Raw genomic sequence first — 18011 nt, forward strand, 5'->3', positions numbered from 1 at the left:
CAAATGCAATTTAAAGATCAAAAGTTTTTACATCACCCTAGGGATGTGCCCTAAGGAACACCAAACCTTTTTATATACGAAAATAGAGACTAAAGATAGCAAGCTCCCTGAATAGCTCAAATCCACATCTGTTATTTTATAAAGTAATGCTTATAATACTTAAGAACTAAAAACAATTTTAGTGGCTTGTGAGAAAGGCCAAATGTTACTCACTTCAATTTGCTGAACCGTCAGATCCAAAAAGGTATTCTCGTTCCTCACACCAATCAGACTTTTCGGACCTTTGCAGCCCATGCTGGTTCCCAAACCGCCATTGAGTTTTACCACCACCAGCTTGTTCAGCACGGAAGACACATTATCAGGTAAGCCCCTGGCCTTTATCTTTTCATAGGGTTGAATCTAAAATTAAAAAAAAATTACAGAAGTAATTCCTTCAGCTTTCTGAAAGGTTAAACCAGGGGTGGGCAAACTTTTTGACTCGAGGGCCACAATGGGTTCTTAAACTGGACCAGAGGGCCGGAACAAAAGCATGGATGGAGTGTTTGTGTGAACGAATATAAATTCAAAGTAAACATCAACACTAATAAAAGAGAAAAATGGTAATTGGCGTACGAGCTACCCTTTTCATTGGCTAATCAGGGCTATATGCAAATTAACTGCCAACAAGATGGCGGTTAATTTGCATATGTAGGCACAATGCAGGGAGGCAAAAGGGAAAGCAGGAAGAAGCCCCCTGCCACTGACAGTGATCGGAAACCCAGGGGGGAGCTAAGAGCTCGGAGAATCAGGCGCCTTTGCCGCCCTGGCCAGTGATGGCAGGAAGTAGGGGTGGAGCCAACGATGGGAGCTGGACACGGTCGAAGCTGGCAGTCCCGGGAGCTAGGGGTCCCTTGCCTGGGCCTAAAGCGAAGCCCACGATCGCGGGGCCGCTGCAGCTGCGGGTCCCCGCTGCCCGGGCCGGACGCCTAGGCCAGAGGCGTTAGGCCTGGGCAGGGGCAGAGCCTGCAACCGCGGGGAGCTGGGGGTCCCCTACCCAGGCCTGACACCTCTGCCGGAGGCCTCAGGCCTGGTCAAGGGCCGATCCGGTGATTGGTGATCGGAGGGTGATGAGGGTCAACTCCTCTGGCCGAGGCATCAGGCCTGGGCAGGGGGCGGAGCCGGGGATTGGGGGGATATGATGGTCCCCTTGCCCAGGCCTGAAGCCTGGGTCAGAGGCATCAGGCTTGGGCGGGGGGTGGAGCAAGCGATCAGAGGGAGATGGGGGTCCCCTGCCCAGTCATGATTCCTGGGCCAGAGGCCTCAGGCCTGGGCGGGGGCCAGAGCCAGTGATCAGGGGGAGATGGGGGTCCCCTGTCCAAGCCTGACACCTCTGGCGGAGGCGTCAGGGGCAAGGGGCCGATCAGGCGATCGGAGGGTGATGGGGGTCAACGCCTGAGGGCTCCCAGTATGTGAGAGGGGAAGGCTGGGCTGAGGGACACTCCCCCCCCCCCCACACACACACACCCAGTGCACGAATTTCGTGCACCGGGCCCCTAGTCATTACATAAAAGGGTACGGTCTTTTTTTTTTTTTTAGTTTTATTCATTTCAAACGGGCCGTAGTTTGCCCAAGGCTGGGTTAAACCAAACCAATCCCAGGGTTATTTCCAGGCTTCCTGCAAGAGTTTTGCTTTCTTGCCCTGGCTTATTTGGCTCAGTGGATGGAGCGTCGGCCTACGGGCCGAAGGGTCCCGGGTTCAATTCTGGTCAAGGGCACATGGCCTGGGTTGTGGGCTTAATCCCCAATAGGGGGTGTGCAATGATTCTCTCTTATCATTGATGTTTCTATCTCTCTCTCCCTCTTCCTTCCTCTCTGAAATCAATAAAAATATGATTAAAAAAAATAAAGAGTTTTGCTTTCTTTGTGGAAAGTTTCAGCTGTATTTCCCATACAGGCCCTTCTGATTCAAAAGCAAGTACTGGCAACATCCCTGGCACACAGAAGTAGTTCAGTGGTTCATTTACAACGGAGTACCAGAAGGGGGAAAGTTACAGTCCACAAATATTTGGCTGGCTGGTGAGAACATGCAGTCCTCTCAGACTACCTTCAGAAACTCAGAATTCCCAATCTGCATCAACATAACAAATGGGAGACACAAAACTCATCAAGCCTATAAATATTTCTGGCATACAACAGATCTACTTCAATTCCAGAGAAGTTTATACATGATCACACATTGTTCCTTCTTCCAAAGGAGACAAAAACCAAAACCAAAATATTCCTTGCCATTCTCCTCCATTCAGTCCTAAGTTTGTCCTTCAGCAGATCAATGGATAAAACAAAATGTGATATATACATAAAATGGAATATTATTCAGCATTAAAAAGGAAGAAAATTCTGGCACATGGACAAACCTTATTAAGTGAAATAAGTGGTCATAAAAAGACAAATGCTTGTACAACTCTACTTATATGAGGCACCTATAGTCAGATTCATATAGATAGAAAGTAGAAGGGTGATTACCAAGGATTGCCAGTAGGGAGAAATGGGAAGTTTTTGTTTAACGGGTACAGAGTTTTAATTTTGCAAGATCAAAGAGTTCTAGAGATTGGTTGTGCAACAATGTGAATCTATTTCACACTTGCTTAAGAATGTATGCTTAAGAAACTTTAAAGGTAATTTTAAAAAGATTGTTCCTATACATAAAGATTAGAAAATAAAATTGATTAAAAATATGTCTTTTATAATACCATAAAAAATAGCGAATAGCAAATACTTAGGAATACATCTAACAAAAGATATGCAAGCGTTCTATAGGGAACACTATAAAACACTTTTGAGAAAACTTAAAAGACAAAATCAGATGTATTTATCATGTTTATAAATTAGAAGACTTACCAATATAAAGATGTCAGTTTTCCTCAAACTGATCAATGCAATTTGAATCAGAATCTCAAGAATTTCTTTGTGTGAAAACTGACAAGCCAATTTAAAGTGTGTATGATTATGCAAAGGGCCAGGAATAGTCAACATACTCTCAAAGTTGGGAGAACCAGATTTACAACATTCTTTTTTTAAAATTATAAATATACTTAGCATAAAAGTTGCCATCTTAACCATTTTAAGTATATAGTTCAATAGTATTAAGTATGTTCACATTATTGTGCAATGTCCAGAACTCTTTTTTTCATCTAGCAAAATTGGAACGATATTCATTTAGAAACAAGGCACAATCCCTCCCTCCTTCACCCATCTCCTGGCAATCACACTTGTACTTTCTCCCTCTGTGAGTTTGACTACTCTACATACCTCATACAAGTGGGATCACACAGCATTTGTCTTTTTGTGACTTACTTATTTCACTTAGCCTAATGTCCTCAAGATTCATTTTGCATTCTTTTTTTTTTAAGTGGCTTATATATTTGAGGATGTCCCCAAATAATGCAGTTTTTTTCCAGAAGAAGGTCCATGTTTAATAACATTTACTTGTGTGTATAAAGGACTAGTATGAAGGCCTGGAATACAGATATAGGTTGACATTCTATGGCAAATTGAGCCTTAAAAAACTCTTTTATTCCATTTGCAGATATTAAATAGAATATAAGTTCTGAAGTCTTAGCTTAGTAATCAGAAAACCAATTCCCTTTATTTGAATTTAATAAACATAACACACCCTTAATTTACATTAAAAGAATTAAAAAGATTAAAAGGGTTAAAAGAATACTACACGCATAAACACAGTTCTAGAAGTATAAATCTAAGAAAATGCTCTCTTTGGATACATGTGAAAACAATGCAGAATGGCAGGATTTGGTTTCAGACACTGTTCAACACCTGGGTTCTGATTTACTAGTTTCTATGAGGGATGGGCAACTTGTTACTTCAAGATGAAAACTTTACAAAAATGTAAAAAGAGATTTCTTCATAATTAAGTATGTAGTCAAAAGATCAACAGAATGGCACTTTTTTCACTATTATTCTCTAGGCATAATGCTATCCAACAGAACTTTCTACAATTATGGAAACATCTTGTAATTTGTGGTGGCCACCTGTGGCTATTGAGCACTTGAAATGTAGCTACTGGAACTAAAGTTTTAAATTTATTTAAAATTAATGTAAATCAACATGTAGCTAGTGGCATCTGTGGTTCTAAATGGTTAACTAAAAAGAAAATGTATCAGAATTACGTTTCAACTTATTTTAAAATATTTTAAAATTTTATTTATTGATTTTTGAGAGAGAGAGAGAGAGAGAGAGAGAGAGAGAGAGAGAGAGAGAAATCAATTTGTTGTTCCACTTATTTATTCATTCATTGATTGCTTCTTGTATGTGCCCTGACCTGGGATGAAACCCACAACCTTGGCACACTGGGTTGATACGCCAACCATACCTGGCCAGGGCTTGTTTCCATTCATTTTAATAAAACTCTGCCAGAACCTTTTTTTGTTCAATATAATCTTTTTCACTTTAATAACACTAATATCCCATCGCAGAACAGTCAACCAGACATATAAAAAGATGAGCATTTCTGATTCTTCCTTATTCTCATGAGTCAACATTCCAATTATACAAACAGTGCATAGTAGTGCATCCTATCCTATATAATAAAAGACTAATATGCAAATTGACCGAACAGCGGAATGACCGGTCACTATGACACGCACTGACCACCAGGGGGCAGACGCTCAACACAGGAGCTGCCCCCTGGTGGTCAGTGCGCTCCCACAGGGGAAATGCAGCTCAGCCAGAAGCCAGGCTCACGGCTGGCGAGCCCAGCAGCAGTGGCGGGAGCCTCTCCCACCTCCAAGGCAGCGCTAAGGAGCAGCAAGCTGGGACTGCAAGAGCCCTGGACTGCGAGAGGGATGTCTGACTGCTGGCTTAGGGGGGATTGGGCCTAAACTGGCAGGCAGACATTCCCCAAGGGTCCAGGACTGCAAGAGGGCGCAGGCCGAGCTGAGGGACACCCCCCCCCCCCCAAGTGCACGAATCTCATTCACTGGGCCTCTAGTTGTAATATAATGCATAGTTTTTATTAAGGATGCACCGATGGTTAACTTCAGTCTCAGAATTTCACCAAATAATCTGTATTCAGCTTTAGCCTAAGCCTCAGGAAGACCAAATGCCAACTCCTACACTTAAACGCCATTTCTGAGGAGAGAACTATGGAGGGAAAGGGAGTAAGAGTCACAAGGTGTATGGTAACAAGGTACAACGAGGGAAGAGATGTCCAGACTGGCAGGTTAGTGTTGCTGTTAGAAGCCTTCACTGGAGGTCTTTCACATGTTTGGGGACTTATTAACACACACACACACACACACACCCCACACAAAGAAAGGCACCAATAGTTTGCTTACAGCAAGCCAGGACACTTTTTGTCTAAAGTTTACTATGGATTAAATTTAGTGGTAAGCACAACTTTCTATCACATGAATTACCCTATATGCCAACAGAAGTTCTTTCTGTTCGTCATGCTGTTCACATCCTCACCAGGAGCCTCACAAAGCAATCCCTCAGACCTCAGTTTAGTTCCATAAGCCACGGGTATCTGTGTTAGAAAGTTGCTTGGCAACAGCTGAAGTTAACACTAGACACACCTAGGGACAGACATTTTTTGACCTGCTCTTCACTTTCGCCTTCGTAGCTCCCTAAGGAGAATGACAAAGGTGGATGGTGTTTGGAGACAACAGGGAATACCATGCACGGCCTGATATGTGCTCAACATTACTCTGAATCCGTTAGTGAATTTCTAGTTCGATCTTTGTGTTTCAATCCTAATCACTCTATTTCTCTTTCTTCCAGACATGAATAGAATTCAGTGTTCAGAGAGTTCTAGTACAACTAAATATACAGTAGGGCACCTTTATAGGTGAGGTGGGGAGACCCCATGAGGCTCCCTGCAAAATGTGCAAGGCTAGGCCACTCTTATTCTCTTCTCACTGGGATAAAAGAATTGGTCAAATACCCAACTTCCTCTGGGGAATGAACAAAAGTAAGTAGTTGGCAACCTATTTAAGAACAAAATTTAAACAACGTTCTGCCCTCTAGGATGTCAATCAAGTTTTTCTGCAGAAGCTGATTTTTTAAAAGCTCTTTTAAGAACTGTCTGCCATGATCTGTTTCTTGCCAAGTCTGTTCACAACTTAGTTTCCAGTTAGAAGAAAAGCTGAATTCATCACACAGTCATGGACACACTGTTCCCATTAGCAATAGTATAACCCAGTTCTTGGTAGCATATTTGTGCTATTCCTGGAGATGATGCCAAACAGCCCAAAAAGCTAACAGTACCTGCCCTGTTACAATTCACAAGGGTACGTTTATTGCAATCTGAAAGGTTGTGTGTTTTTTTCCCAACAAAAATGCTTGCTGGAAAAAAATGATCCGTGTAAACAGAAAAACAGATTTAGAATGACACTCCATATGCACAGGAAGTGTCCCAAGAACATGGGCTTATTCACTCAACCCTTTCTGCAGTATCTTGAGTGCCAATTTCTGTGCTAGGCATATTATTTCATTTCACATTCCTAAAGGTAACAACCACAATCTGGTTTGTTTGAAAGCTTCAGAGATTCATTTAATGATAGTAAAGTCATACCTAGACTAGGGATCTTTTTTTCCTCATTAAGGGAAAGCTGACAAATCATGTACATTGTCACATGGTCCACCAACAAGTTCATCAACATCCTTTCAACCACTAAGCTGAGCTAAACTCGTATTTCACAAAGCAAATAAAAACCATCATATACATAGGTCCTCAAGACCTTCCTGCATCTCCATATTTGCTTCTTCCCGTCCTCTGGTTACAAGAAGAGCTGTCTCCCACCCCAGGGCAATCTCTCCACTAGTGCCCACCTCAAGAACCTCATTTCTTCAATCATCCAGTCTCATCTTCAGTCTTTCCCTCTCCATTCCTTTCCATCTGCATGCACATATTCAAATATTTGCCATAGAAAAATCAAGGAAAACAGCGACATATACTCACTCATTCCTTCCAACACCTGCATCCTTTTTTTCCTCCATATTAGAGGCAAAACTTCTTGACATGAATTACTACATTCACCTCTACTTCTTCACCTCCCTTTTACACTCCATTCACTAAGTACAATCTAATTTTTTCCATCATTCAATAAATTGCTCTTAACAAGGTTGTCAACATCCTTGGAACTGCTAAATCCTATCCATACATTAATATTTCTCTTACTTGCACTCTCAGCTGCATTTAACATAATTGAATACTCCCTAAATTTTAAAATGCTCTTTCCCCTTGACTTGTGAAACACCACACTCTATTTTCCTCCTCTTCTGCCTGATCCTTTTCAAGCCCATCCTAAGTAGACTTCCTTGTTCCTGGCAATCTGATCCAATCCCATAGCTCCAATCACTCCTGTCTCTTGGGCACCAAGACACACTCAGCTGCTAAGCCAGGAGCCTACTCACACCTGATCAGTGATCAAGTCCTGTCAGTCCTGCCATCAGCACCCTGTTTAGCTCTTACCTGTGTTAATGCAGCAGTCTCTTCACCCTCTACCCTGCAGGTGGGCAATCTTTTTAAAAAGAGAACTTGAACTTGTTTCTCTGCTTATTATACCATTCACACACACACACACACACACACACACACACACACACACACACACACACAAAGACATCGACATGGCATAGCAGTTATTAGCTGCCTATACCAACATCATTTTTCCCTTCCATTTTAGAATCCAAATTTTCAGCTGAGCACATCACCATTCCAAATAAAAGACTACATTACCCAGCCTCCCTGTAGCTATTTGTGCCAAAGTTCTGTGAAAGGGCGAGTCGTCGCGGGGCCTATGTGGGCGGGCCGCCGGGCCCCATGAGGCACAGCCTGACCACACTGCTGGAGGCCTCGGGCACTGACTCCCCAGCCCACGGCGGGAGCCCGGCGCAGGCCGCCACCCGCCTGCTGCCCCCGGACCGGACCCACGCGGCAGCAGTGGCAGCGGGGTGGGGCGTGTGCCCTTGCCCTAGGAGATGGAGGAGGAGGCGATCGCCAGCGCCCCTGGGGACGAGACGGAGGATGTGGACTTCCTGTCTGGGCTGGGACTAGTCGATCTGCTGGACCGCCAGCAACCGGACTGGCCCCTGGAGCCCGGGCTCAGCTTGCCCTTGGGGGGGCGAGGACTGCGCCCTCCATCTTGCCCTGGGTCCTCCATTTTTGGGGCAGAGCCATGTGCTCGGCGGGGGCTTCTTCCTGGAGGCCCAGGCCCCTGCTGGCCATGCCCAGGATTTCTCTGGACTAACCAATGATAATCAAGGGAAGTGCACGCCATCAATATGACCACATCCTGTGTAACAAGACCCGACTCGCGCCTGGCCAATCGGCGGGGCCCACAGTCCCCTCCCCTGCCCTTACTATAAAACCCACAATCCCATCAGGCCTCGCTCTCTCTCGGCCACTGGGCTACCGTTGCATCGGTGAGTGTGGTCGGGGAGCCGAACTAGTTCGAAATGAAGGACTCTTTGCTTTTGCATCGGACTCGCTGGCTCCCTGCGGGTTCTTGGGAACCTTGAAATCTGGGCACAACATTCTGATCAGTAAGATTAACTGGAAGGGAATTGAAAGAATTCCAGGAAGTTTCTGTGAAACTGTAGGGGACGTACGTACCCTTCTTCCTTCTTCCTGCTGTTTGGAATGGAGACATGATGACTAAAGTTCACTTAGGTGGCCATCTGGGAGATCATGAGGAGAGACACTAAGGAAAAAAGAGTGGCAAGATAGAGAAGCCCAGGCTCCTGATGACCACCAGGCTGTCATACTAGCTCTGGGTTGTCTCTGTCTGAATTTATTTTGTTATTTTGAGTTTCACTATTAAATATAATGGAATCTAATCCTAAATGGAAGACACAGCTTTCAAGATCCTTAATGATTTAGCCCTTTTGCCTTTCACTCCTTTCTCTCCTATCCCCAACACACTGTGCTCCAGAAACACAGGTAAGCTCTCTAAGATGCCACATCTCATTTGTAGTCCTCTGCACTTTTCCCCCTCATGCAACCTCACTTCACCAATGACCATTTCTTCATCCTCCACATCTCAGGTCAGACCAGGGACTCTCAGGCTTTATGAACTATCAGGCACTTGTAAAAATCAGAAGTAATAGACGCTCTTTCAGAAAACTGACCCCCCAAAAAACATTCTGCATACAATTTACTTCACTGCAATAGAAATTTCATTCACAGAACATAAAAATAATCTTTATAAGAGATGACATTTTCCAGTGAAAGTTAATATGCAAATAAAGCAAAAAGTAAACTTTAACTCTCTTCAAACTGAATTTCTCTATGGCAAATATTTGGTTTGAGTAAGTTGACACAGTGATTTAATTTGAGATGATTACATGCATACCATTCCATTTTGACTTTTCTTTTTAATGATCACAAGTACTGAAAACCTCAACTCTCTCCAAGGCAAGCTGTCAGTGAATGCAGGCTTGTGCTAGGAACACCAGAACTCTCCAAGACTGTGAGAGCACAAAGGCTCACATTGCCTGTGTCTTCAAAATCAGTGCATCCTTGGTGAAGTTTGCATCACTGATGCAGGACTGCACCATCTTCAATGCAAGGCTCACAGATGGGGAGGGGATGCACTACACTGGTAGGCGGCTCTCTCTCACTTTCCTCTGCAGCAGGAGGACCAGAAGTGCTGGCTGGCATCACAGATATTACCTGTGCACTGAGCACCAAGACTTCTCTCCAGCACAAGTGTTGCCTGGCTTATAAACTTTATCAGTTTAAAAACATTTTCAGAAGAGGTTCATTAGTAATTCTTTGAGGAGATCAGCAGACACATAAACCAGCAGGATGCAAACCAGTAGTTGGCTGTCCTGAGAAATGTTTGAAATTGCAAAGACATGCCAAGGGGATTGATGTAGCTCCTGTTTCCTCCATGACCTGATTCAGATCACTGTAATAAACTATATCAATTCCAGTGTGAATGGTATCCTTTGATGGAAAAGACTGCCCCAAAAATGAATGAGGCAGCACAGTATAGTAGCTGAGCACAGGCTTTAATGCTAGGCTGCCTGGGTTTGAAACTTCGGCTCTACTGCTCATTACGGCAAATTATTAACTGCTCCAAGCCTTTTTCATTTACTTCATGAATTTCTTATGAGGATAAATGAGATAATGCATATAGGGTGCTAAACAATGTGTGTGGCCCACAGTAAGACTTCAAATGTTTGCTGGTGTTACCACTACATCACTGATTCAGACACACTCTCTTACCTACCCTTGCCCACCACATTTTAGCATTTCTGAAACCAGGATGCATCACACAACCAATGGGATCCTAAAATTAATTGGTTGCACTTTTTTTTCTTCCTTAGTGGTACATAAAAGGTGCAACTTATAATCAACGGCATAAATTGGATAAAATATGGTACTGAATTTTTCTTTCTGCTCCAAGTCACAAAGCAGCTTAATGATCTATCAGGTATTGGTTTCACCCAGTCTCTCTCTAGTCATACGTAGCTTGAGAATAATTTAAACAGATATCAACACATTATAGTCTGTGAAACAATCAGGCCTGCCACCTGTTTTCATAGTGTCATTGGAACACACACTCTCATTAGTGTACATGTTGTCTATGGCTGCCTTCTGCATAGCCTCAAAGCCTAAAATATTTACTAACTGGACCTTTACAGAAAAGGTCTGTAAATCCTAGTTTAAGACAGTATTCTGAGATGAGAAAAATGCAAGTTTTAATAATATTTCTGCCTTTTCAAACTATGCTTCTAAAATGGCTCTATATACTGCCTGAGGACCTCACAGGATGGTCTCAGAGAGCAGGATCTCCCTTAGGCTATGCCAGCTTCATGCTTCCACTGGCAAGAACACTGCCAAATAACAATCTCCCGGGCTTTTGTACCTTCTTATATTTGTCCAGGAAAGTAAAACTACAGCAGTGTAATTGGTAGCAGAACTCAGGGAATTTTCAGAACAACAGAAAGAAAACCTAGATTAAGAGGAAAAGTCTTTTATCCACTTTTATGAGGTATCTAGAGTAGTCAAATTCATTGAAACAAGAAAGCAGAATGTTGGCTGCTAGGATGGGGGTAGGAGGAAATGGGAATTGTTTAAAGGGTATAGTTTGGATTTTGCAAGATTTTTTGAAAAAGTTCTGGAAATTGGTTGCACAACAGTGTGAACATATTTAACATCGTTGTTTTGAGTTCAAAAGGAAAATTCTATCAGCATTTTCATTAATTATTTTGTGCTTCTTTGGACACAGCAGGAAGTTTAAAAATGGGATATAGGTAACAAAATCATCTTGGACAGCTATGTTTCTGGTTTAAAATGGTATATCTGCAACGTTTCTATAAAGAAAACTATTCTAAAATTAAGTTTATTTTAAAACTCATGTACTAAATTGCTTCTCACTTATTCCATTATTACAGCATTTTATTTCTTACTCTTGAAGTTCCATTCTTACTGCCCTGCCATTAAAAATTGTAGCAACTTCCCAAATGCTGAGATATAAAATTATAATACTCCAATTACAATGGTGTACTTTAAACCTGGTAAACTAGAGAAGAGATGACAATAAAAGAATTGGCAGAAAACCCAAATGACAAAAACAAGAAACTAAAAGCAGGGTGGTTACAGATGGTAAATGATCCTACAAAGTAAAAGATAACTATGAAGAGAAGGTGCTAACTGCTCCTTAAACCTTACTGTGCTCTAAAATTCTTTATAGAAATTCTAGAAGTACAAAGACTTTGGGATATTCTTTAACTGCAAAAGGCAAAACAGGTTACAAATAGATGGCAACAACAAAAAATTCAAACACTACAAAAAGTAAATATTCATCACCATTTTATAGAAGTCAGCAGTTTTAACTAATAAAATTAGTCAACCATGTGAGGCATTTGGACCATATCCTTATCAGCCAAGGTAGTAGTCTTCAAAGAACATTCCCGTTCAGCATGGATTAGAAAGGACAAAGGTAAATGACCCAGGGAATTGGAAAAGAGTTCAAATAGAAGAGATGGGAGGGTCCAAAACCCAACCTACTTATGTGACTAGGACTAGCTCTTTACTGAAATCACATCTTGAGTTTCTCCTACAAGCCAACCCTCCTTTCATCTAACTGTGAACAAAAGAGGTTTCAAAATAACTGATACTCCCAAATTCCTTAAAAATAAAACTGAAGCTTCTAACATCATCCTGTTTATGCTGTAAACTAGCTTTAAAATCTGTGGTACTAAATAGCCAATGACTAAAATACATTGTTAGCTTAATTATGTCATTCACATTATTGGGGCAGCTTTGGAAAAAATGGAAGTGGGGGAGGGAGGAAAAGACCAGAGGCTATAAAAAAAGGTCTATGGAAGGTTAAGGGGCAGGTGTGTGTGTTTGTGTGTGTGTGTGTGTGTGTGTGTGTGGAGGGGGGGTGGGGACAGGAGATAAAAGTTAAGAGGAAGGCCAGGTGACATAAAACTAAGGGTGGAGGCTGAGCTTTTTCCTTTTGAGATGTCTGAATGAAGGAAAAGCAGTATTTCAGAAAGATATATATTTGCTTAGCTTGTGTGTTTAAGGGAAGACGGAAATGGGAACCAGAGCCTTGTAAGGATTTAAGAAGAAGCATAATTTAAAGCTGCACAGGGAAGAATTGGGATGAAAGAAAAGGTCTACATCTTGATTGTGATGGTAGTTAAATGACTGTATGCATTTGCTAGAACTCATAAAACTATACACTAAAAAAGATAAATTTTATTATCCTTATTAAATTATATCTCAATAAACCTGACATTTTAAAAAGCTATTAACAGCTAAAATGCTGATTAACCTATAAGGTTTGTTTATCACAATGTAAAACAACAAACACAAAAAACAAGAATAAGTATTTTTAAACTATTTGGGTTGATGTTTTACAATACTGAAAATCTAACCAAACTGTTTGTGGTATATAATGAAGCATGCTTTTTATTAAATTCTATTCCAGTCTTCCACCATTAGTGTCTCTCTTAAATGGAAAGTGTAGTTTCTGACATCTCTCCAGTGTAGCCTCGGTGAACAGGAGGTGCCATGGCAGGCAAGTGACTCAGCATCTGGCGCTACACTTGGAGGAGCGGGCACATCCACCATATGCTCCACAACTAGAAAACAAGCTTCATGCTGTAAGCCTATTATTTCTAGACTCCTACTATTCTCGAAGCTTTTTTTTTCTCTTTATTTTCCTCCCATCCTCAGAGAAGTCTTGCCTTAAGGTTAACCCCAGGAGTCTACCTTAATACCAGAAAGTCTTACTTCTACCCCTATGCCAGTTAGATGCTTCCACAGCACCCCATGGACTGCTTATCATGCTGTTCTATAGATAGCTGTTTCTGAATCCATTTGCTCTACAAACTGGAAGCCAAAATGCTGAAGAGGGACCAAGACTGATTTTTGTAGCCCCAGCACCAAGCTAGTGCCTTGTAGAGGCAAGGCATCCTATAACTGTTTCTTCAATGAGACTCTAAGACAGTAGTTAACCTTTAAAGGTTATGAGCCCCTTTGAGAATCTGATGAAAGTCAGGGAATCTGCTCTGAAAAATATGTACATTTATACAAAGTTTTACTTATAATTTCAAGAAACCTATGAAGGACCTAAAATCCCTGCAGAGATTTCCCCAGCTAAGATGCCTGGTGTAAACATTCCAGTTTCATTCTATACAAGGGGAGAAACAGAGAGTCAGTTGTCCACATGTGATCTAAAATAAGGAAAAGGATTTAGTAAAACATCCCCCAAGGAATTACAGGGCAGAAAGGATTAGAATCAGAGGTAGACATGGGCCATCCATCTTATATAAAATTTTCTCAGTGTCAACATTACAAGTTCACGGCTATCCTATATTAAATAAAGATAAGGGAAACTCCCTAACAGTTATACCACAAATGAAGATGTGGGACAGGAGAACCTCACAAACATGTTTTTCTCATCCAATTATAAGACACAAGATACCTACATCAAAGATACACATGGAGAGTATTTTACTAAAATAACCTGTATTACAATGCATGAGCCATGGTCCAAAAAGACTCTGTAGGATGGGGGCTGTGGAGGAGGGAATGGTAGTATGTCAAAGAGTGGTACTACCACAAATACCCATACTAAAATTTTCCCGAGAGTTCAACTCTGTGGCACTGGACTGTCCCCTACAGTGGACACAAGGGCAGTGGTTAGAGACCTTGGTCCATTATTACCTAGGTCTCTCGAAGTCAGTCATGAAACTGACATTAAAGAAGCCATGTATTTACTATTTATAAAGTGAAATAATAAATAACTAACCAGAATGGAATTAAGAATCACAGACTTGTGGTCAGTCTCCTTTGGCATGTCCTCTTCCTAAAATAAAGGTCCTATATGTATAAAGGCACGTGTGAAGAAAGGTAGTCCTGGGGAAAACTAAGGACTGTTCAATTCACTGTGGAATCAAAAGGTAGGAAATTAGATTTGGCAATATTTGCTAAATTAATATTAGTTTATTTGCTTAGATTAGTAAATCTATATATTATAATTTTAAAACTTTATGTCAAGGATAAGACTCTTGTATCCAGCAATGTTCTTAGGGCAATTTCCTTAAATGCCACTATTTCCTTTTTGTAGAAAATGTTTACATTTGGGACCTCACTTTATCTTCACACACACAAAAAACAAGTCTCTAATGGCTTTAGCATTAGCTGACTGCAGCTGGAAGTCTTCACCATGCTCTGAGCAAACCATCCTGTGTCACATCATGTCAGATCCTTGCCCAAATTGCCTCCAGTGAGTCTTTCAAAAAGATGTGCAAACATTAGCTGAACAATATCCTATGATTCATCTTCAAAAAAAAGAAAAACTGGACAGCGCACCGGCTCGGCCTCGCAGGGGAGGGTCCTTACGACACCAGCACAGCTCGGCGACCCCGGCTTGCTTCGGCCACCATGCCACGCTCTTTCCTGTCAGGAAGTCTGCCTGCTCCTGCTGGAGGCCCAACTACAGCGAGCTGCAGACTCTTCTCCAGAGTTCACCTTCCAGCAGCCCTACGACCAGGCCCACCTGCTGGCAGCCATCCCACCTCCTGAGGTCCTCAACCACACGGCCTCACTGCCCATGCTCATCTGGGACTCTCTCCTGGCATCACAAGCCCAGCCAATTGGCTGGGCCTCCCTTCTACCCCGGGAGATCACCAAGGTTGTTGAGCTGACCTCCCTGTTAGACGAGGACAGTAGGAAAGGCTCCCAGCCGCCCAGCCCACCCTCGCCAGCCCCTTCCTCCTTCTCTTCCACCTCAGCCTCTTCCCTGGAGGCCGATGGTTATGCTGCCTTCCCGGGCTTGGGCCCATTGCCCAAGCAGCTGTCTGGGCTCTCAGGGGCCAAGGACCCCTAGTCTTGCAAGGCCTTCACCTGCAAATACTTCAACAAGGAATACATCAGCCTGGGTGCCCTCAAGATGCACATCCAAAGCCACCCCTGCCCTGCGTCTGTGGCACCTGCGGGAAGGCCTTCTCCAGGCCCTGGCGGCTATAGGGCCATGTCCGGACCCACACCGGGGAGAAGCCCTTCTTCTGCTCCCACTGCAACCGTGCTTTTGCTGACCGCTCCAACCTGCGGGCCCACCTCCAGACCCACTCAGATGTCAAGAAGTACCAGTACAAGACGTGCTCCCACACCTTCTCCCGCATGTTCCTGCTCCACAAACACCAAGAGTCAGGCTGCTCAGGGGGCCCCCCGCTGACCCCTTCGGCTGCTTCTGCCTCTCCAGACCCTCCCCCTGCAGCGGCCTCCCCCAACTCTGGAAGGAAGGACTCCTGCATCCTTCATACCGCTGTGGAATTCCCTTCTGAGCTCCCTTTATGGCTGTTGTAGCTTCACAGGGCACTGAGGACCATTTTCCAGTGTGTCTGCTTGGGGGGCCTCGGTTGGCTCTGTGGACGGCTGATGGGAGGGTGACCCCTTCTGGCAGCCACTGCTCCCCAGCGAGCGTTCTGGAGTTGGCCTTGATGTGTAGGCTTGTGTATCCAAAACTGTTTGGATACAGCTGCTTTGAGCTACAGGACAAAAGCCAACAAACTGATAGAGGCTCCCACCCCACTCCTGCTCACCCTAGAAACCCTCAGGCCACCTCTCCAGGAGGTGTAACTGCAGCGATCCACCCCCGGGCTGTCAACGGGGCCTGCGGGGGCAGTCTCTGACACAAGACATGTCTAGATCCCAGGATGCCCCAGGCCCGGGCAGCTATTTCAGCCTCCTGTTTGTCATGGTGGCACCTGTTTCACGGACAATTTAGCAGCGTCTCAAAAAGGAATGTGAGTAATTGCCGTCACTTGTCAGGGGCCCAAATAGGGTGCTTCCGCCCAACCAATGTATCTACCAGAACTATTTTCAGGGACCCAACAGGTGGGCCCAGGAGGAAGATGTTTAAATTTTTTTTAAAAGGTACACTGGTATTTATATTGCAAGCAACATTTTGTACTAAGGAAGCATTTTGTATAGTTATATGTACAGTTTATTGATATTTAATAAAGCAGTTAATTTATATGTAAAAAAAGGAAAAAAAAAGAAAACCTGTGTATTTTTACTCTGCACATGTACACTGTAACTTTCTCAGAATGCTTTGTCATTTAAACATACATATTTCAATGTTTTTGTACTGATAGACTAAGAATACAAAAAGCTCTCAGTTATTTTATGAATAAAAACAAAAAAAATCTGTTGAAGCTAAACACCATATTGGTATGATATTCTGTATGCCAATTCTCTGCCTCACTTAAAAAAAAAAGAGTTGATCAATATAACTCCTTCACCCCTTTAAAGTAAACAAGAACAATGACAATCATAAGTCAACTGGGAACAACTTGTGCTCCTAATTAAATGAAAAGGCCTTCTTTAGAGAACATTTTTCACATAAATGAGAATGTACTTTATTATCACCAGAGGTCACTGCTAGCCAGGTGATAACAGGTTTTAAGTTAGGGCTTAAAAGAACCTGTTAGCCTCAGTACTTTCTTGAGCAGCCTCTACAACCCCTCACCTCTTTTATCTATTTCCCATCCTTCCCAATCCCCAACGGGTAAGCTCAAACACTGCACATGACCAGGAACGAGAAACTCTCACAGCCTCTCTAGAAAACAATGAAGTTGTCATATGAAGGTGTATATGCTGACTTGGCTGTCCATGCTCTAGTCTAAAACACTGATCTTATTTTTGTCTGAAAAATAATCATCCAAATTGAAAAAAGTAAGTTTTCTGGGGGACCAAAGAAGTAAACTACTAACGATCTTCTGAAAAGAAATACACCTAACATGGGGTCAGCAAACATCTATCTATATAAATCTCTAATATGTAAATAGACCAACGGCAGAACAACCGGTGGGATGGCCGGTAGCTATGACGCATGCTGACCACCAGGGTGCAGACGCTCAACGCAGGAGCTGCCCCCAGCCCACAGGCCCTGATCGTCGGTGGCAGGGGGGTGGAGCCGGAGAGCAGGCGGTGCCAGGCCAGCCAAGGTGGGTGCGAGCAGAGGCCCCGATCACCCTGCCAGTTGCCCCACAGATCGGCCCTGATCACTGGCCAGGCCTAGGGACCCTACCTACCTGTGCACAAATTTCGTGCACCTGGCCTCTAGTCTTTCATAAAGGGCTAGAAAGAAAATAGTTTAGATTTTGCAGGCCATGTGGTCTCCATTGCAAATATTCTTCTCTGCCATTGTAGCATTATAACTGCTATAGACAATACATAAATAAATGAGTGTGGTTGTGTTACAATAAAATTTTATTTACAAAACAAGGTGGCCAACTCCTATACAAAAATATAGATCCTCTGTTATGATACTGTTTACATGCACACCTTTGATGCAAGGTTGATGTGAGAAATGTCACTCTAAATAGCTTGCTCTCTCTCTTCCTTGTTTGTTGTGCAGAAGCTGTTCAATTGGCTCTCAGTTGTCTCTCAGATGTGTTCTTGGGAGGGAGTGAGGTCAGTGTCCTCCTATGCCACCATCTTGGTCCTCCCTCTAGATAATCACTTCATTTAAATCATC

The 18011-nt window shown here is 43.0% G+C and overlaps 1 protein-coding gene and 1 pseudogene across 2 annotated transcripts in view; one reads left to right on the plus strand and one right to left on the minus strand.

Annotated features, from left to right (window-relative positions):
* UGP2 (UDP-glucose pyrophosphorylase 2) overlaps nucleotides 1-18011 on the minus strand; it is a 51381-nt gene that overhangs the window by 14289 nt on the left and 19081 nt on the right. For both annotated transcript variants that reach the window (XM_059659665.1, XM_059659664.1), the window contains exon 4: nucleotides 214-399. In XM_059659665.1, the coding sequence (XP_059515648.1) occupies nucleotides 214-399 (186 nt within the window). The remainder of the gene's footprint in view (nucleotides 1-213; nucleotides 400-18011) is intronic.
* LOC132213307 (zinc finger protein SNAI1-like) lies at nucleotides 14445-16533 on the plus strand (annotated as a pseudogene).

Source organism: Myotis daubentonii, chromosome 12 (assembly GCF_963259705.1).
Source record: "Myotis daubentonii chromosome 12, mMyoDau2.1, whole genome shotgun sequence".
Classification (NCBI taxonomy): Eukaryota; Metazoa; Chordata; class Mammalia; order Chiroptera; family Vespertilionidae; genus Myotis; species Myotis daubentonii.